General features: G+C 40.7%; 3 protein-coding genes across 7 annotated transcripts; all 3 read left to right on the plus strand.

Moving 5' to 3' along the window:
* Positions 1–277: 277 nt before the first annotated feature.
* On the plus strand, positions 278–940 carry LOC126792299 (uncharacterized). The gene has a single exon (XM_050518756.1). It carries the CDS (start codon positions 278–280, stop codon positions 938–940), a length of 663 nt encoding a protein of 220 aa, XP_050374713.1.
* A 2,068-nt stretch (positions 941–3,008) lies between these two features.
* Positions 3,009–9,114, plus strand: LOC126790365 (serine/threonine-protein kinase EDR1-like). 4 transcript variants are annotated; one of them, XM_050516576.1, is made up of 13 exons: positions 3,009–3,278; positions 3,492–3,906; positions 4,025–4,682; positions 5,048–5,088; positions 5,491–5,559; positions 5,799–5,899; positions 6,060–6,138; positions 6,391–6,489; positions 6,587–6,655; positions 6,777–6,826; positions 6,918–6,999; positions 7,514–7,608; positions 7,952–9,114. In XM_050516576.1, the coding sequence occupies exons 1-13, from the start codon at positions 3,037–3,039 to the stop codon at positions 8,076–8,078; spliced, it is 2,127 nt and encodes a 708-aa protein (XP_050372533.1). In that variant the 5' UTR covers positions 3,009–3,036; the 3' UTR covers positions 8,079–9,114. The 4 variants fall into 4 exon arrangements, 3 of the variants coding, with proteins under 3 accessions (XP_050372533.1, XP_050372534.1, XP_050372535.1); XM_050516577.1 differs by lacking the exon at positions 5,799–5,899 and having other exon boundaries at positions 4,025–4,502; positions 4,573–4,682; XM_050516578.1 differs by lacking the exon at positions 3,009–3,278 and having other exon boundaries at positions 3,511–3,668; positions 3,754–3,906.
* Positions 9,115–14,636: 5,522 nt separating this feature from the next.
* Positions 14,637–17,223, plus strand: LOC126790398 (uncharacterized). Of its 2 annotated transcripts, XM_050516614.1 has the most exons (4): positions 14,637–14,938; positions 15,161–16,316; positions 16,626–16,687; positions 17,081–17,223. In XM_050516614.1, exons 1-2 carry the CDS (start codon positions 14,691–14,693, stop codon positions 15,603–15,605), a joined length of 693 nt encoding a protein of 230 aa, XP_050372571.1. In that variant the 5' UTR covers positions 14,637–14,690; the 3' UTR covers positions 15,606–16,316; positions 16,626–16,687; positions 17,081–17,223. The 2 variants fall into 2 exon arrangements, with proteins under 2 accessions (XP_050372571.1, XP_050372569.1); XM_050516612.1 differs by having other exon boundaries at positions 15,161–16,687.
* Positions 17,224–20,042: the final 2,819 nt, after the last annotated feature.

A 20,042-nucleotide genomic window follows, 5' to 3' on the forward strand; every position in this document is an offset into this window, starting at 1 on the left:
TTTTGCTAAGGACACCACTGCATCTGCAGTTGTCTTTATTCCAATCGGTTGCACCTTGTTTTATTTACTTAGTTACTGTTGTAGTGTCTTCTTCTGTTATGGCGGTCCCAAGTATGAGATAACTATGTTGTGGCAGCAGCCATATATATTGTAACCTCATACCTCATACCTCATTTGAGGCACCAATGAATGAATGAAGTATTTCAATTCCCTTAGCTTAGCTTTCCCTTAGTATTTGCTCCTACTATCTGGTACTCAGAGCCAATTTTTTTTTCCGATGCGAGGGAACCAGAATCCCTACCCTTCCCACCCTCCATCCAACAGCCATGTTCCCACAATCCCTTCCACCCGTCCACTGGTGGCTCTCACACCACCTCGCACCGCTTCCACCCCCCTGCCTGCTACTACCACTCCTCCTGCCACGACCCGTAATTCTTACACTATCTCCTCTGACCATCTTTATAGCTTCCAATCAGCCATTGATAGCCTCCAGCAGCAGAGTGAAGAGACGCAGCATACCATGGCCGAGATAGCCCGCACACTATCCTTCCAGACACAACAATTTGCAGCATTCCGCAACCATGTCATGTCACATTGGGATAACCCTCCACCACCACCCCTCAGCTCTTCACCACTACCATCTACTTCTATTGGAGCCTGCTCCCCTGCCTTGGGTCGCCCTCACTCCCCTGGCTCTGCATCCCACACCAACCTCACCTTTGGCTCTTTCCAACACACGCCCAGCACTCCAACGATGTCCACTACTCGTCCTATAGCCACAACATTCATCCCTCCGCAGAGAGACAGCCACTACACACCCCACCCCCACATGAGCAGCCGCCCCACCTTCACATCATTTCCACATGATTTCCAACCAACACCACCATCTCCACCTCCAAATTTTCCACCTTTCTATGATCTTGAACCACCACAACACTGACCACCACACAATACCCACCAAGACATGACTTACCGGCCTCCAAAAGTAGAATTGCCACGGTTTCAAGGCGATGATGTTCTTAGTTGGTTAGCCATGGCGGAGAGATTCATGCGCGTGACCCGCGTGCCGGAACATGACCGTGTGCAAGTAGCTGCACTGCATTTCGGTCCAGACACCTCGATGTGGATGAATGCGTTCGAGGTGCGTCATCCCCACGCCAATTGGGGAGAGTTTGTCTCAGCCCTGACATCTCGGTTCGGTGCCGGCTCCGTCTCCGACATCAAAGGCACCTTATCCCACCTCCAGCAGACCAGCAACGTGGATGAATTCATCTCCACCTTCACCAAATTATCGTGTAGAGCCCCAGATTGGCCTGACCAGGAGCTCTTACACATGTTCCTTGTTGGCTTGCGCGCCGACTTGCGCCACGATGTTCGAGCATTCAACCCCAATACGCTGGAGGAAGCTCAGCGTCTTGCTCGCCTCTTTGAAAACAGAAATCGTGAGCTACACCAAACCTCCTCATTTCGCCGCACTACCCAATCACTTGGCTACAACCGCCACCACAATAACCTATCCTCTTCCACGGCCATTGTGCCCGCAACACCGAACCCACACACAACCAACCGCAACACCCCAATAACTCTACCGCCACAACCCCAACGCCCACCACCCTTTCGCCATCTCTCTCTCGCGGAGCAGCGAGAACGCCGTGCCAAGGGGTTGTGTTTCAATTGTGATGGGAAATTCTCAGCTAATCATATATGCCGGGACCCCATGTTAGCACTCCTCGATTACGACCACACCTGCACGGCGGCATGTGTACAAGAAACCCCACAAAACCCTCCTCCAACCGAGCCAGACACAGAACCACCAGAGGATGAGATTTACCCACTTCATGCTATTACCCCTACAAAGCTCAGTGATATGATGCGGCTCAAGGGTTCGATTGGTGGCCTCCCCATTGAAATCTTCATTGACTGCGGAGCCGCAATGAATTTTTTGAATCCACGAGTGGTACGCGAGCTTGGCCTACCCATTACTCCCCCAGATGGTATGAAGTTCACCTCTGCATCCGGCCATGCTCTCACCCCTTATGGGCTGGCGCGCGACATCACCGTGGCCGCGCAGGGCTACACATTCACGGATTCGTTCCTTCTCCTACCTGTGACTGGGTGTGATCTAGTGTTGGGCGCTCAGTGGTTTGATACGCTGGGTTTCTTGGGCTGGCACTTTCGAGATAAGTTTATGGTGTTTATGGCAAATGGGAGGAGACATGTGCTTCGGGGTACCAATGCCGACCCCAATCGTGAGATTGATGCAGCGGAGATTCTTGCGTTGGTTCCCTCTGAACAACTTGAGTCCCTCCCAACCCTCTGTTCTATTACCGGTGCGAGTGATGATTTACCCCACCACTCCCAAATAGCCCAAATTCTGACCCGTTTTGGCCCAATCTTTGACCCACCTATTGGCTTACCCCCTTCCCGCTCTGTTGACCACAAAATTCCTCTTAAACCCAACACAGGGCCAATCAATGTTAGGCCTTACCGTTATGCCCATTCCCAGAAAACAGAGCTTGAGGCCCAAGTCGCTGACATGCTAGCTCAAGGAATATGACTCATTAGCCCTTAGTAACGAACTGCAATACTAAAACCTATGTGATGGGGGGTTTTCTTACTCGCGACAGTCTTAATAAGGAACTTTCCGAGTCAAAAGACAAGTAGGGCAAGCTAACGAGGATGAAGTTCCCCAACCCCAATCAAGATCAACAACATGGCGTGACGCTTGGTTGATTCTGTCAGAAAAGAAAGTAGGTTTTGGGGGTTCATTGAGTAGTACACCTCCGGTCCCATGTTGGGTACTCCGATTAGGGTAAACTTCAATTTTGTTCTAGTATTTGAAATTCCATTGGAAGCATGCATCATCCCCATGCTTTGACTCAGACCAAAAAGGTACTTATCTGTTTCTTACCTCATCCATCCGTGCAAGTGCAACTTGTTGCACCGCCTATATAGGGCGGCGACATTTTAAGAAGCACACCAGAGACTTGGAAGTGTTTGTACTCTACTCCCCGGCCCAACCTATCTCTTCGATCAATGGACACGTATACTTCCCTAACAGAGGTGGAGCTGTTGAAGAAGATCCAAATGCTCGAAGAGGATCACGCCCACCTCCGGCTAGAAATGTCCCCGCTCCTCCACCCCCGCCGGATCACCAATACAGGCGGCGGTGCCGATCAGCTTCCGCCCAGCTTCAGTGACCGGCAGTATCTCAACATATTGGAGTCACTTGGGCAGTCTGTGCATGTCATGGATTCTCATGATCGTATACTCTACTGGTGAGTACCTCACCACACCTCAATCCAAGTCCTTTTCTTTTTTCTTTGTCTGAGGAAATTTGTGGATTATAGAAATTTCTGATATGGGTTGGTAGCAGGGACTAATAACTTAAGTAAGAGTAATGATGGGAACCTTAAGTATGACAAATGTGTGTCTGTTATAGAAATTTTGACTCTGAAGTTTGGTGCAATTGAGGGAACTCAAATTTGCAGGAATAAAGGTGCAGAAACTCTGTTTGGATTTTCGGCCGAAGAGGCCATTGGACAGTGTTCCATTAACCTGGTAGTAGATATCCGGGACCGTGGTGCAGCATATAATATAGTCCACCGCGTCAACCTAGGGGAGAGATGGACTGGAATGTTCCCTATAAAGAACAAATCGGGGAAGAGGTCTAGAATCATTGTAACAAACTCTCCATTTTATGATGATGCTGGCTGTATAATTGGGCTTGTTTCTACGTGTGTTGATGTTCAGACCTTTCGGGACATGAGGGTTCCAATGTCAGCTGAGAAGCAACCACAACAAGATTCAAGCTTCAGTAGTCATGGTGCCATAGATGCAACTACATTTGGTGTTGTTCCCCAGCATACTATGCAAAGAACAGTTTCGTCAAAACTAGCAAACTTGGTCAGTCCTTTTGTTTTCTTGTTCCTCTTTTTGGTAATGTACGTGTGTATCTTTTATTTTTATTTTTATGAGAATGAAAATGTACCTGTGTGGCGTGATTGTTATAATCGTGAAACAGGCATCGAAGCTGAGTACCAAAGTCAAGTCAAAATTTAAGGCAAGGGAAAGCAATATGGGTCACACATGTGAGATGGATGCTAGTCATCATCTGTTTCATGGTTCAGATTCTGTTCCATCTGCTTATATGGAGGATGGTATTGCAAGTGTGACTAGCACAAGTTTAGCAACTATATCCCCAGTGCTTGACCATGTTGCGAGCAAGCCTCTCCGAGAACCTTCTATAGATTCTGGCAATGAGAGTGAAGGAAAATCTTTGATTCACAAGATAGCAGCTTCAAAGGAAGAAGCATGGATTAGTAGTAAGCAAGGGATATCATGGCCTTGGAAAGGAATTGAGCGAGATGGATCAGTGGCTACGGCTAGTGGTTTTGTTTGGCCCTGGGTTCATAACGATCAAGTCAATGTTGCCGTTCTACAGAAGAGTTATTGTGTTTCAAATCCAGAAATTCAGGAAGGCAAAAGTAATCGGCCAACAGGTAATATTGGTGAGTCTTCAGACACATGGACCTCTCCATTGAATATTAACACCATAACCAATGCCATCAGCCTTAGAAGCACCAGCAGTAGTCCATTGGCTATGGTGGATTTGGATACTGACTTCTTGGATTATGAAATCTTATGGGAAGACATTAAAATTGGAGCACAGATTGGGCAAGGTAATAGTATTCTAGTGATACGAGCATGCTGTTGAAGTACTGATATTGTTCATGTCTACAACTGTTTAGTTACTGCTATGAAAGCTGTAATGAGTCATCATATGGATAGACATCTCATGGACCACTTCTGTTTGAATAACCGCATGCACACTGGTCAATAGACATTCATGAGACACAAATGTTGATCTGACTGTCAATATTGTTTCTTTATTTTTTGAATTGGTCAATATTATTCTAGCTTTGACTTGATCATCTCGACCAAAAATTCTTCTTTTTTGTACTTGTGTTCGTTTCACTTGTAAGCTTCTGCTTTTGCTTGGTTGAATCTCCTTCTGTTATCTGATCGCTGCTCTCGTCCTCTGCAGGTTCATGTGGAACTGTATACCATGGTCAGTGGGAAGGATCGGTATGTTCTTTATCTGTTTCTTTGGTTTACTGCAAGTTCACTATTCAAATTTACAATGCAACGAAATGTGATATAAAGGATAGATTTTCAATTGCTGCCAAGAAACATTAGGTTCAGAAATCAAGCAGTAAAGTTTACTCAGAAAAGAACACCCTTAAACTCTCTTTTTTGACGTTTGGTTTCATGCGGCATAGAGGGGCCAAACGCCGAACTCAATGTCTATTTGTGTTTGTTTGGAGTAAAGTGTAATAATATATGTTAACATGCGAGTTTGTAACAATGTTGGTGAATTAGCAATCTGTTTCAATAGTCTTTAACTTAGGGAAGTGGGGAGAATAATGAAAGTTTTTGTGAGCTTATGTACCTTTAATGCTATATTGAGTTGAATCTGTGTCCTTTCAGGATGTTGCTATTAAGGTTTTCTCCAAGTTGGAATATTCAGATGATTTGTTACTTTCCTTCAGACAAGAGGTGAGCTTCTTTGATAGTTTCTGTAGTATCTACTCTGGAAGCAGATGATGTTTTAACTAATTTTTTTGATATATATGGGCATTTCTTGTTACAAGTGAGGTACTTCTGGCGTAGTAATCTTGACTATCCAAGATTACATAGTTAGAATGTTCCTCCTGTATGATTCTTTTTACATTTATTTTTAGTTTGCCGTGCTTAGTATACTTTGACATTATAATTTTGTATATGCACTTATGCAGGTATCACTTATGAAAAGGCTTCGACACCCAAATGTTTTGCTTTTCATGGGAGCTGTGACCTCACCTGAGCGTCTCTGCATTGTCACAGAGTTCCTCCCGCGGTCTTTGCTCAACTCCTATCTTGAAAGTCTTTATTGAGTTTATTCTACATCGACTGTAATATGATACCTATTTATATCGACCAAGGAATGTTTAATACTGGTTTGTGCTGTATTCTAAACTACTTCTTTCCATGATCTCATCCCAATTTTCTTAATGCAGTGGAAGTTTGTACCAAATATTACAGAGGAACTCATCAAAACTAGACTGGAGACGACGTGTTAATATGGCTATGGATATAGTGAGTATTGACCTCCCTCCCATCCAAACAAAAAGAAAGATGAAAATTGATTAGATTTTTGTTTTATAACATTGGTCTTGTTTTATAATGTTTTTTTGCTAGTTCTTTGGGCTGTTATGCTACATTATATACATGACCTTTTCGGCCAAATAACCTTGTGTGCATATGGTCCTCTGTATGAAATCTATTACGATATGCTTTAATTATAGTTTTTGTGCTTAATTTATATATTGTTCTTCAATCAATCCACAGGCATGGGGTATGAACTATCTTCACCATTTCAACCCACCAATCATACACCGAGACTTGAAGTCTTCAAATCTCCTAGTTGATAAAAACTGGACCGTCAAGGTCTGCCATATTTCTGTTTCGTGAAGCCTTCGATTTGGTTTGTTGTTTTCAATTTTTTTTTTTAAATATTTCCTTTTGGTTCTGATATTTCTAACAGGTTGGCGATTTTGGTCTTTCACGTCTTAAGCATAAAACTTTTCTAACAAACAAGAGTGGTAGGGGAACGGTATTATAACTGCACCCTTGTTTTCTTCTTCTTAATCGTACTAAGTTGATCAGTCCAAACAATTTACTAAATGATACTGCAATCGGATATTCTGATGTCAAGATCTGTCATCTCACTGTAGCCTCAATGGATGTCACCAGAATTTCTACGTAATGAACCCTCGGATGAGAAGTATGTAGTAATTTTTATTCTGGAATCAACGTCTTCTGTTTCTCTCAACCTGATTACTTATTTAAATTTCTAAGTATATTTTACTATATAGGTCTGACATATATAGCTACGGGGTGATATTATGGGAGCTTGCCACTCTGAAGATTCCTTGGGATAATCTGAACCCGATGCAGGTAGTTTCTTATTATTAACTTATATCCACTCAGAATTCAAGGCAGAAAGATATCACAACATTTCTATAAACCAAGATATGAGTAGTTGAATCTTTTAAAGAATTTGTGTGATTAACTAAATACCAAAACAGAACAGTTGGCGAATGGGCTCTAATATCTAGAGAGATTTGATACTAGAATGAAGTTATTCTGGTTCATATGTTCTATACTTGGGCACCATTTAGGAAAGAAAGGCAGCAGACGGTGTGAATTATGAATTTTTACCTGTATTACCCTTTAAGGGATTCCGGTATCAACTGAATAGGTTTGTTTTTGCTTAAAATCAACCTTCTGTTCTCCAAGAGTAGACTTTGTTTGTCCTTTAAAAAAAAATTGCTGTATATAATTAGATCTAATTCTTTTCTATTGCAAGAATTTAGTTCTTAGCATTATCTTCAAACATTCCTTATCTTAGGGGCATTTTATCGATGGCATGCCATGTGCATAAAAGCAACAATTGTTCTACGACTTACAGGTGATTGGAGCTGTTGGATTCATGAACCAAAGACTGGAGATCCCAAAAGATGTAGACCCAAAGTGGGCTTCTATAATTGAGAGTTGCTGGCACAGGTGTTCTTTTTGTGTTTCTCAGTTGTATTTCTTTGGTTGGTTTTTTTAGTTTAAGATGTAGAATACTGTCTAGGTAGTTGGTCAAAGATGCGACAAACATTCCTATAATTATTAGTTGTCTTGTTCACTGACAGCAATTTATCAGGGCTTTTCGTCACTGCTGATTTGCATGGTATTAATTTCAGAAGGTCATATTAATTGCTTAAGAATTAGAATGGCTTGATGTTAGGACTATTTTCTTGTTAATTGGGTTCTATGGACACGATGGCACCCAATTTTCATCTTTCATATTTTTATGTTGTGGTATCTGTGATTACAAGTACTTATTTTTCCTTCTCACCAGTGATCCAGCTTGCCGGCCAACATTTCTTGAACTGCTTGAAAAGCTTAGAGTATTGCATAAACAATATAATCTCCGGTTCAAATCAGTGCGTTCCGCTTCTATTGAGAGCACCAGAAAGGAATTGTAACCGGGGGGCCATGTTTTTGTTCATTGGTTTTCATTATTATCATTCACCACTTGGGCAGAGGGCCACCTCATGTCGGAAGATGGCCGGTATTATTAGTGTTACTTAAATTTATTTTCATGGCAGTCTAAGCCATAAGATAACACATGTTGCTCCAAGTACAACACTGCCATGGAAAAATTCACAGGGTTCAGATGCTACATGATTGTCTTGCACAACAACATTGAAGGCTCAGAAATGAAGAACTTTCCCTTTTCATTCTTTGACCGGAGCGAGAAAAATGTACAAGCTCTATTGTGTACATAGGTCAGGAAACAAAACAAAAACAAAAAAAAGCAACTTCCCAGTCCAGAACTGCAGCAAGCTCTTAAAGTCCAGAGACAGTAGGAGAGACGATGTTTGGCTAGGTTGACAAAATTGTGTACGTAGGTCAGGAAACAAAAAAAAGCCTTTGTGATTTAAGTTGTATACACTTTACCAACTCACTTTTGAAGGCTCAGCTGGCTGAAGATTGAAAGCTGTTCCTGGAGACTAGTGAGTGCTGTCTGCAAGTAGCAAATTTTGAAGATTTAAGAGTCCGTTGATCCGACTAGCATTGAAGACAGGTAATTTTACTGGAAAATGCTAACTTATAGCAGGCAGGATATTTTGATGTACATATTAGGAAACCCTCAGTAGTGCTTGCGGCTGCCAACAACAGTTCAAGTCACCAATATACTTCAGATCTCAGAAGTTATCGAATTGGTTTGCTGCTGTGGGTTAATTACCTTTTTTTCCTAGGCGCTCATTTTGTATGGGCTTTTAGTTTAATGTTTCTAACTTTCTATTCAGCAGCCACTGAAAAGATTGAAAACTTTATCCCTCCATATTATGATCTCCTAAGGGCCCTCACACTAATGCACCACACCATAACTTGTCGTTGCAATTGTCGAACAGGAAACCAACACACTCTTCTTTTACGTCTTGTTCCTATAACTTCTAGAGGTGCTTTGGAAAACAAGCACTCAAGTCGACAACTTCAGTCGACTACCTACCCTATCTCATCTCCGTGCCGGTGCATCTGACAAATATGGTATGGTGACAATGTGAGTTATGTGATTTGTGGTTTGGATTGAATCACATCTTTCTGTCCCCCAATTCAGTTCAAGTGTAGATATACTTGATATATGTGACAAATTACCTGTGTAAAAATCTTTTTCTTTTTCCTGTAATACAGTTGTCCAGTTGCTGAGTTTCTGCTGTTAAAAATAAAACAAAAGGCAGTTGCTGAGTTTGATGCAAGATATATAAATGTCTGATTTAAATTACTGGTTCTCACTTGGTCGGATTCCATATATCCTGGATCCCTTGTGTCCTTCCTCACGGAACACCAAGCCTCCACTAATTCTTTATTCAAAGCTCATCCTTTGATCCTGGCAAATCTAGCATCTGCCTCTCAATACTTATCAGCTATTGTGACATTATTGGGAAAAGCTTACTTTAAGATCCTTTGCTTCAAAAAATTCCTATTCTCATTATTTTTTTTCGTTTTTCCGTTCAATTTGCTTTAGTGTTGTTTCAATTGCTCTAATTCTTAATAAATGTAGTGTGAGTTCCAGACTAAGATGAGCTCCTCAGATGATGTGTTTGTGAGTTGTGACTTTGGTTATTCTGCTTATATAAAGTGCAAGCTCTTTGTTGTAGCAAGGAATTTGATATCTTGAGACTTGAATTAAGGGTGTGGGGTTTCGAAAACAAATTTACCGACCACCCTCTATTTGCTCACTTTGTGTCCACCATTCTAAATTCATGTCATGTGTCCAATTGCTCAATTATTATATAACTTTGAGTTGAGAAAAGTCACATGACATGAGTTTAGAATGGTGGGCAAAAGGTGGGCAAATAAAAAGCGGTCGGCAAATTCTAGAACTTCCATGGATAAAAGCGGAATCCTTGATTCAGATTCTATGTAGTACTAACTTTTTTTTAAAATAAGGCAAACTGCCCCTAATTTATTGAAATCAAACTAACAAAGGAGGGGGACAAAATAACCTAACCTCATGTGTCTGATAAACTCCAACAAAGAGTATAAACAAAAGCTCAATCCAGCATGTGTACACTCACCCATGCCAAACCATATATATAAAAAACTCCTAGCAAATAGTAAATCCTCACCCAAGAAACCCTTAATTAAAGGACGGGATGAAGTTGTTACCATTGGCAAACAGTTGTGAGATACCAAGAATAGAGAGAATAGACATATCGTGATGCTTCTTGTAATGATGAAAAGAATGCAGAGCAGACTCTCTGAACAATTCCAAAAAATGACGTTGGGCTTCCAACACATTAAAAATCTTACTTTCGAAACGCACCAGATTCTTAGTGATCCAAATAAAACAAATTAGATTACAGGAGACTAGAAACCAAAGTTGACGTTTAGGTTTTGGGAACGCTGAAACACCAACACCATTAAATACTTCATCAAAGGTACCCCAAGGCGAGAATGAATGAGAAAATAGAAGGCAAACTCATTTTCATAAAGCCATAATTTCATAACAATGCAAAAGAAGATGTGTGCCCGATTCCGCATGACTTCCATAAAAGGAGCAGCGAGATGGAAGTGAAAAACCTCACCGTTGTAAAACATCATCAGTTAGTAAACGCCCATGAAGAGCCTTCCAAATAATAAGAGTTTTGCGGGGTTGAATTGCTTTACTCCAGACACTTTACCCCAGTCTTTATACTCACCATGATTTGAGAAGAAAACAAAACCTTCTTTTGCTGTCAGAATTCTTGAGAATGAGTGTGACCATAAAAGAGAGTCAGATGTGTTTGCATCAGGCAGAGCATTGCGCTCAATTTTTTCTGCTGCAATGAATAAATAAAATCTGTTGGGAGAACCCAATGAGAATCAACAATAACATCATTCACCTTAGCATGAAGTGGAATATAGTCACTTATTCCAACACTAGTAGCAAGAGGCTCACCCAACCAATTATCTTGCCAAAAAAATATCCTCTTACCATCACCAACACTCCAATACAAAAAATTTAAAAACATTTGCCAAACTTTTTTGTGACCCAACCAGACTGAAGATCTCTTGTAAGATTTTATAGGTTGGAAATCATCTTTCAAAAAACGAGCCCTAAGCAAAATAGAGGCTGGAGAGGAAGAAGATAGCATCTCCCAACATCTCTTTATTAGAAGAGCACGATTAGTCTCAAATAGATCACGTAACCCTAAGCCTCATTCCTCTTTGGGTTTACAATAGTGACGCCAAGCTACAAGAGGCATGCCTATTTTCAAAGGGTCTCCAGTCAAAAAAAAAATTCATAATCCAAGATTGAAGGTTATGAAGTAAACCAGCGGGCCACTCATAAATCTGAAAACTATAAACCAAAATGCCTTGAATCACTGATTGAATAAGTTGTAGCCTACCCGCTTGCAACAACAGAGAACCTTTCCAAGAGGACAACTTGCATCTCACTCTATCTGCAATGGCCTGAAAATACACCCTCTTGGGACGTCCCTGGAAAATCAAAATCCCAAGGTATGTGAATGGAAGAGACCCCTGCTTGACACCCAAAATTTTCTGGATAACAAAGCGTCTACAATGAACATATTTCCCATGGAACACAAGCGATTTAGATTTATTGACTCTTTACCCTGAATTCAAGCCATATTCCTCCATAAACTTCATTAGATTCTTCAAAGATCTCTTGGTACCCCACATAAAAACCATAATGACATCTGCAAATAGAACATGCGAGTGTGGACAGTAAATCAATTTGTCCATTCTCAGCCAGCTTAGTGAGCCTCTACTTAAAACTTCTTTCGCAAGACAAACAAGAATAGATGACAAAGGATCTCCTTGACGAACACCACGAGAACAAGGAAAAAACCTTTCCATCTCACCATTAACTAAAATTGATAAGTGTGCAGACTCCAAATTGCTTTAATCCAGTCACAAAAAGGATCTGAAAAACCAAAAGCCTTCAAAACCCGAAGTAAAAAACCTCAATCAAGAGTGTCAAATGTCTTTTGCACATCAAACTTAATTGCAATGTTACCGCCCTTACAATTATGATCCAGGAGGTTAATGCATTATGAAGTCAATATAATGGGGTCTGCAATAGTGCGGCCTCTAAGAAAAGCACTTTAGTTGGGTGAAATAATTCGAGTAGCAATACTTCTCAAACGGTCAGCTAAAATCTTTGTGATAAACTTGAAAATAAAATTCGACATAGCAATAGGACGCAGCTGCGTTACGGTGTCTGCTCCAGGGACTTTAGGAATCAAGATCATTAAATTAAAATTAAAGTGGGAGAGAATGTATCTAGTACTGAAAAAACTTTGAACAGCTTGGACTACTTCTGCACCAACAACTGACCAACACTTCATAAAAAAAATTCCACCAAAACCATCTGGACCAGGAGAACTATTATGATCCATGGAACACATAGTCTGAAATATTTCATCAGATGTGGGAATGGTTGTTAACATAGCATTATCCTCAGTAGTCACGAGATTAGGAATCACTTGAGAAACTAGACCAGTGTCTCTTACAAAAGAATCTGATGTGAAGAGGCCATTGAAATAATTTACCACATAATCACTAATCTCTTTGTTTCCATCTCTCATAGTTGATAATGACTGTTTAAGATGTCGGACTTTAACCATTGCATGGAAAAAAGAAGAGTTTCGATCACCATCAGTAAACCATTTTATCTTTGATTTATCATATAAAAATTTCTCTTGAAGCAAAAGAGCCTCATAAACTTGAGCACGGGCAACACTCTCCCTGGAAAACAAGTCATCAAAAGGACCCAAGCTAGCAATTTCCCGCTGAATTATATGCAAATCATCAAATGACTTCTCCACCATTATGTTTACATCCCCAAACTCAGCTTTATTCCAAACCCGAATCCGCTGTTTAAGAGTCCACAGCTTAGAAGCCAAAACAAACATTGGATTACCATAGAAATGAGAACTCTGCCAAACCTCTTTCACCAAAGAAAGAAAACTTGGATGATCTAGCCACATGCGATGGAACTGAAATAGTGATCTTTGGTTAGGTATAAGTTTAAAAAAGTACACTAAAAGAGGACAATGATCTGAGGAAAAACGAGGAAGAGTAGTGCACTCCAAATTGCGCCAAACATCCATCCAAGAGAATTGCTAAGACACCGGTCAAGCCTCATTTCAACACTTGCACCAACACCCATTCTATTCGTCCAGGTATAAGGCAATCCTTTAGTAGGAAGATGAGCCAACTCACAATTAGTTGACATGCCCTGAAAGTCTGAACATCAAACGGCATTGGGAAGAATTCCACCTCGTTTTTCATGAGCACCCAGCACACAATTAAAGTCATCCAACATTATCCTGGGTCCCTGAACAAATGCATTTTTAACATGAAGCATATCATTCCAAAGCCGGTGACGCTCTGTTACTATAGTTCTTGCATAAAACCAAGTCAAAATACAATTAACATTCTCCAAAGTGCAAGAAATTGTGAGCTGCTGGTCTGTAGCTAGTAACACAGTAGGTTGAATAACTTGATCACATAAGAGCCATATATTGGGAGGTTGGTCCCCCCTGTCATTCACAGCTGCTGGAAACATCTTTAAAGAATGCCAAAAGGAAGATTTAAGTGAACTTCAATTAATAAAAAGTTCAGAAATATCAATAATAGCAGGTTTGTATCTGCGAACCATCCTACTCAAGACTCGACGAGTGGGGGCGTTGCCCATACCCCGAGCATTCCAAAAAATGATCTTCATAGGTTGAGGCGTGAGGTGGGAACCCTGCTACGAACATGGTAATGGTCCAATGCTTGTTCTTGTAGTAAATTCTCACGCATTTTCTTTTTTTGCTTCTTTTGCTCAGATCTAGAAAGAACAACAGTCATACCATCCTCCAACTCACGAACCACAATTTCATTGTCCTCGTTGAGGGGGTGGGGAATGAGTCCTCAACATCATGTAAAGCCTCATTGGTAACCACCATTGAGTTATCTACATCAAGGGTCTGAGCATTTGGCCCTTGGAACACTTGGTCTACCAATTGCTCAATTAATTCATTAGCAGCCCCCACAATAGCCTCATGAGCTAAAGTGACAAACTGATTTTCACTAGAAGTAGGAGTACATGGCCTTGGAACCGAAGCTCTATCATTTGGAGTACTAACTCTCCTATTGTATTTAATAGTTCTCTCTTCATCAATGTCTCTCGACTCAAAATTCATTCATTGATCAACTTGTGCTATCATTGTACATGTTTCTGTACGTGATGGTACCGTACCATTAATTTCAGTTGGACTAACTGATGGTTAAGTCTCTACACTTTGATCATTTGAAACCTTCTTTTTTACTCTGCATTCTTGTCGAACCTTCGATTTCGAAATCAGCTTTTCAGAATGACGAGGCTTTGAATCACCTTGTACTAACTCATCATTGGCACAATTTGTGGCACCGCCTTTATAAGAGCGACGCGTGTAAAATTTGGTTCAAGGAATACGTGAGACTTTGGTACTGTTTTGTACGTTGTTACTTCCCCAACCTCGCAAAGTCTGAAACTTGTTTTAACTTTTAAGGTTGCTCTCAAAGTCTGAAACTTGGGACCTTGCTGCATTATAATGGACAGTTTCACTCCACTAGCAGAGGTGGAGCTGTTCGAGAAGATTCAAAAGCTAGAAGAGGACACGCCCAACTCATGCATGAAATGTCCCAGCTCAACCGTTCCCGCCGGATCATTGCCCAAAACTAGCGGTGCCGGTCGACTGCCGCCAAGTTTCAAGTTGGGTGACCGGCAGTATCTCAACGTATTGCAGTCAGTTGGGCAGTCTGTGCATGTAATGGATCGTAGTGGTCTTATAATCTACTGGTGAGTAGCTTGGTTTTGATATGAATTGCTTGATGATTTTTGTTTAGTCTGAGCAGTTTTCTGGAAACCCATTTAATAGAAATGACTATGAAAGTCTGTGATTCTGAAATTGGTTTGGTAGTAGGGGATTTTGTAAGATTAGGATAACAATTGTGTATTGAATTGCGTTATAGAAATTTCGTGTTTGAAGTTTGATGCAATTGAGAAAACTCAAACTTGCAGGAACACAAGTGCTGAAGATCTGTTTGGATATTCTACAGAAGAGGCACTTGGAGAGTTTCCCATGAAGCTTTTAGTAGATACCCGGGACTATGGTCTAGCATATAATATAATCCACGGTGTTAGCCAGGGGGATATTTGGACTGGGCAGTTCACTGTAAGAAAGAAATCGGGGGAGAGGTTTACAGTCATTGCAACAAATAGTCCATTCTATGATGATGCTGGCAGTATAATTGGCATTGTTTGTACGTGTACTGATTCTTCGTGCTTTTATGATATGAGGGTGCCAATGTCAGCTGAGAAGCAAGCACAGCAAGATTTAAGCTTCAGCAGTCATGGGGCTAGTGTTACAACTAAACTTGGTATTGACCCTCAGCAGCCTTTTGGAAAAGCAGTTTCATCAAAACTAACAAACTTGGTTAGTCTTGTTGTTGTTATGTTCATCTGATTCATGATGTAGCAGCAGCTGTGTTTTTTTATTGTTATAATCATTAAACAGGCATTGAAGGTGAGTAACAAAGTCAAGTCAAAGATTCAGGCGAGAGGAAAGTACATGGATCCCAATGGCGAGACTGTAGAGTCATAATCCGTTTCATGGTTCCAATTCTGTGCCATCTGCCATTAGGGAGGATGGTATTGCAAGTGGGACTAGCACAATTATAGGAACTATAACACCAGAAACTCCGTTTGGTGTATTTAACCATGTGGAGTGAAAGCCTCTCCGAGAACCCTCCATAGAATCTGCCTGTGAGAGAAGAAAAATCTTTGATTCACAAGATAATAACTTCAAAGGCAGAAGCATGGATTAGCAAGCGAAGAATATCATGGCCTCGGAAAGGAAATGAGCAAGATGGGTCAGTGGCTAGGGCCAGTGGTTTTGCATGGCCCTGGTTGCATAATGATCAAGTCAGTGTTGCCGTTCCTCAGAAAAGTTATTGTGTTGCAAATCCAGAAATTCAGGTGAGTGAAGATAATCGACCAACATGTAATAATAATAAGTCTCAGGGATCCTGGACCTCTCCGTTGGATATTATCACCACAAGCCGTGCCATCAGCCTTAGAAGTACAGGAAGTAGTGCTTTGACTAAGGTGGATGTGGACACTGACTGCCTGGATTATGAAACGGAAGACATGATAATTGGAGCACAGATTGGGCAAGGTAATAGCATTTCTAGTGATAGGAGCATGCTGGTAATACATATTGTTCATTGCTGCAACTGTTCAATTTCTGCTACAATAGCTGTAATGAGTCTTCAAATGGATAGAGATTCTCTTGGACAACTGCTGTTTGAATAGCATATTGGTACTGATCAAGAAACATTCATGGTGACCAACAGTTTAAAATTACCTGTCCTTAATTGTTTTGGTATGTTAGAATTGATCATCTCAACCTAACAAATTTTTTTCATATACTTGTGGATTTCACTTGTGATGCAGTAGGAATTGGTTAAGTTTCCTTCTGATATAGGTTTGCGGCTTCCATTTGCCGTTTCTTGTGGAACTGTATACCATGGTCAGTGGGATGGATCAGTATGTTCTACATCTCTCTCTTCTTTAGTTCAACTCTCTGTCTCTAGGTTCAAATTTTTGTGGATTCACAATGAAAAAAAACATGATAGGCTGAAGAAATAATTTCCAATTATTCCAATGACGAAAGATCAAGTTCAAAATTTAAGCTGTAACACACACAGAAAAAATGCGCCTATAGTCTTGCTGAACATTTGGTTTCATACGGTATACAATTGATAATGCCAAATGTAGCACTCTCTGTGTTTATAGTAAACTAATAGTATCTTTTTTTTGTAGGTAAATCTGTAATCTGTTTTAATAGTCTTTTAATTTGGAAAGTGGGGAGAACCATGAATATTATGCAAGTTTTATAGAGCTTTAATTTTTGGTTGAGTTAAATGTTTTGTATTGCAGGATGTTGCAATTAAGGTGTTCTCCGAGCTTGATTATTCAGACGATTTGTTAAATTCGTTCAGACAAGAGGTGAGCTTCTTTATACTTACTATTTGTACTAAGTAACCAGTATCATATGAGATTTTGACTCGATGAATATAGGAGGTGTTGAGAAAAATCTGTCATTTGATTGTAATAGGTTGTGTATGAGTTGTAAAGTTTATTTATGTGTAGTAATATGTTGTGTATGAGTTGTAAAATTTTCTTATGTGGAGTAATATGTTGTATATGAATTGTCTTAATATTCTCACTGCAGCTATAAAGCTCATAGTGCAACATCAATAACAATTCACTTCAGCCATTTCTTTTCTTCTCTTTTACATGGTATCAGAGATTCCTCTATGTTTCCTCTTGCTTTCCTTACATTCATATAAGGCAGCTCCAGCAGGCAGCAGCAGGCAGCTCCAGGCAGCAGCATCAGGCAGCAGCATGCAGCAGAGGCAGCAACATAATTTCTCGTTCTTCCTCGCTGCATCTTAATTTCTCGTGCAGCCTCTCCTATCATTCGTCATGGCCGGTGATGATGATGTTCTTTCACCAGGCAAATCAGTTCCCCTCAATTCCACAGAATCATCAAAATCCAAATCTCCCCTCTCAGATTCCTTTTATACTCATCCCTCTGATCACTCATGCATTGTCCTAATTACTAAAGTCTTGGATGGGAACAACTACAATGGTTGGAAAATGGATATACTCCGAGCTTTGAATTCTAAGAACAAGCTTAGTTTTATCAATGATACAATTGAGTCTCCTTTAGAAAAAGACTGATCCAGATGACTACAAAACATGGACTCGGGCCAACGACTTGGTGCAGCAGTGGATCACCAACACTGTCAGTCAAGACATTGCTGAGAGTCTCACCTATTACTCTTCCGCTCAAGAGGTATGGGAGGACTTACATGAACGATTTTCACAAGGTAATGCCTCTCGAATTTTTGAGATTCAACGAGATATAGCTTGTCATAAGCAAGAGCAACAATCAATCTCAGCTTATTATACAAAACGGAAAGGTTTTGGGATTAATTGACTTCCTATTCTGAGGTTCCACACAAATCTCAAGGAGATCAGCAGAGACTAATGCAATTTCTGATGGGTTTGAACGATACTTACAGTGCTATTCGCAGTCAGATTCTTTTGATGAACCATTTGTCTACAGTCCGCCAAGCTTACGCTGTTGTTGCCCAAGAAGAGAAGCAGCGTCTACTCAATGCTACACATCCAGCCGAGTCCAATGGTAGTGCGGCCATGGCGGTCCGAAACTCTGGTAGATTCACAAATCAAGAACAAGGTAGCAGACCCAATGTTAATCAGGAGAGAGGGAGATCTGAGCCAAATCCTCGACCACATTCTTGCATCTTCAGTTCCCAAGAACGATGACAAGAATCAGGGAGAGGCCGCCCTCAATGCGTCTACTGTGGAGACCCTGGACATTAGGTTCAGACTTGTTTTGAACTGATCGGCTATCCTCCTGGTCACCCAAAGGCGAAGCAAACTCAACAGACTTCCACTCCTAAGCCGAATTCCAACACTGGTTTTCAAGTTCCATTTGCCAACAATGTTTCTAGCGTTGTAAGTTCTCATGCTGGGCCTTCAGTCACTCTATCTGAAGTCCAATTTAATCGATTTCTGGCAGCCGTTAGCAGTATGTCTCCAAGCTCCAACTCTCATCCCAATGCAACTCTGAAAGCTAATGCTGCAACTCCAAAAACTAAACCAGGTTTGTCTAAAGTTGCTTCCCGCAATTGGATCATTGATAGCGGGGCAACCGATCATATTTCATCATCAACTGAATTAATTCATGCTGATAATCGATGTTCTTTGCCGCCTGTCTTATTACCAAGTGGGGATAAAGTTGCTATTGTCGCAAAAGGATCACTGTCCTTAAGTTCCAATTTTTACCTCTGATGTGTTATCTGTGCCAAAATTTAAAGTCGATTTGGTGTCAGTTAGTCATTTAACAAGAGGCATGAATTGTTCAGTGACTTTTTATCCTTATTAGTGCATATTGCAGGATCTGGCTACGAGGATGATGATTGGTTTGGGTGAACAACGTGATAGATTATACTATTTGGTGACATTAGCGACGGAGAAGTCCATGAACCAACCTACCTCCACCACCAAACAGTCTACCTGCAACCTCTCTATATCCTCCACCGATCTCTAGCACAATAGGCTCGGACATGTGTTTTCACCATGCTTAGGTTTCATCGTTAAACATTTTCTGAATTTTCTCATTCAATCAAATAAAGCTTGCCACATATGTCCTATGGCAAACTATAATCGTTTACCTTTTTATAATAGCAAAATTTCTTCGAATAAACCTTTTGAAATTATTCATTGTGACATTTGGGGTCATTATCAACATACTTCTCTTTCTGGTGCTCATTATTTGCTCACAATAGTTGATGACTATTCACGTTTTACTTGGATTTTTCTAATGCGACATAAGAGTGAAGCACAATCTCTCATAAAACGTTTTTTTAACTATGTTCTTACGCAATTCGACTCTCGCATTCAAATTTTTTGCAGTGACAATGGTGCTGAATTTATCTCACTATGTCCTTTCTTTTCTGATAATGGAGTTTTCCACCATTTTTGCGTTTACACACCTCAACAAAATGGGGTTGTGGAACGTAAGCATCGTCATATACTCCAAGTTGCTCGGGCATTAAAATTCCAAACTCACCTTCCCTCACAATTTTGGGGTGATTGTGCACTTACAGCCGTTCACATCATCAATAGGTTACCCACACCTCTTTTTTCCTTCAAAACTCCTTTCAAACTACTATACTCCAAACCTCCTTCCTTTTCTCATCTTCGTGTTTTTTGGTGTCTAGCTTATGCTACAAATGTACATCATTCCCATAAGTTTGATCAACGTGCAACTCGATCCCTCTTTATCGGGTATCTAGTCGGTCAAAAG

Source organism: Argentina anserina, chromosome 4 (assembly GCF_933775445.1).
Source record: "Argentina anserina chromosome 4, drPotAnse1.1, whole genome shotgun sequence".
Lineage (NCBI taxonomy): Eukaryota > Viridiplantae > Streptophyta > Magnoliopsida > Rosales > Rosaceae > Argentina > Argentina anserina.

What these genes read in the sequence shown, in the direction of transcription:
- LOC126792299 (XM_050518756.1), top strand. Translation starts at nt 278, where the DNA reads ATGCGAGGGAACCAGAATCCCTACCCTTCCCACCCTCCATCCAACAGC.
- LOC126790398 (XM_050516612.1), top strand. Translation starts at nt 14,691, where the DNA reads ATGGACAGTTTCACTCCACTAGCAGAGGTGGAGCTGTTCGAGAAGATT. An exon ending in AGTGGTCTTATAATCTACTG is followed by an intron (nt 14,939 to 15,160) that starts GTGAGTAGCTTG and finishes TCAAACTTGCAG; the next exon opens with GAACACAAGTGCTGAAGATC.
- LOC126790365 (XM_050516576.1), top strand. Translation starts at nt 3,037, where the DNA reads ATGGACACGTATACTTCCCTAACAGAGGTGGAGCTGTTGAAGAAGATC. An exon ending in CATGATCGTATACTCTACTG is followed by an intron (nt 3,279 to 3,491) that starts GTGAGTACCTCA and finishes TCAAATTTGCAG; the next exon opens with GAATAAAGGTGCAGAAACTC. An exon ending in AATGAACCCTCGGATGAGAA is followed by an intron (nt 6,827 to 6,917) that starts GTATGTAGTAAT and finishes TTTACTATATAG; the next exon opens with GTCTGACATATATAGCTACG.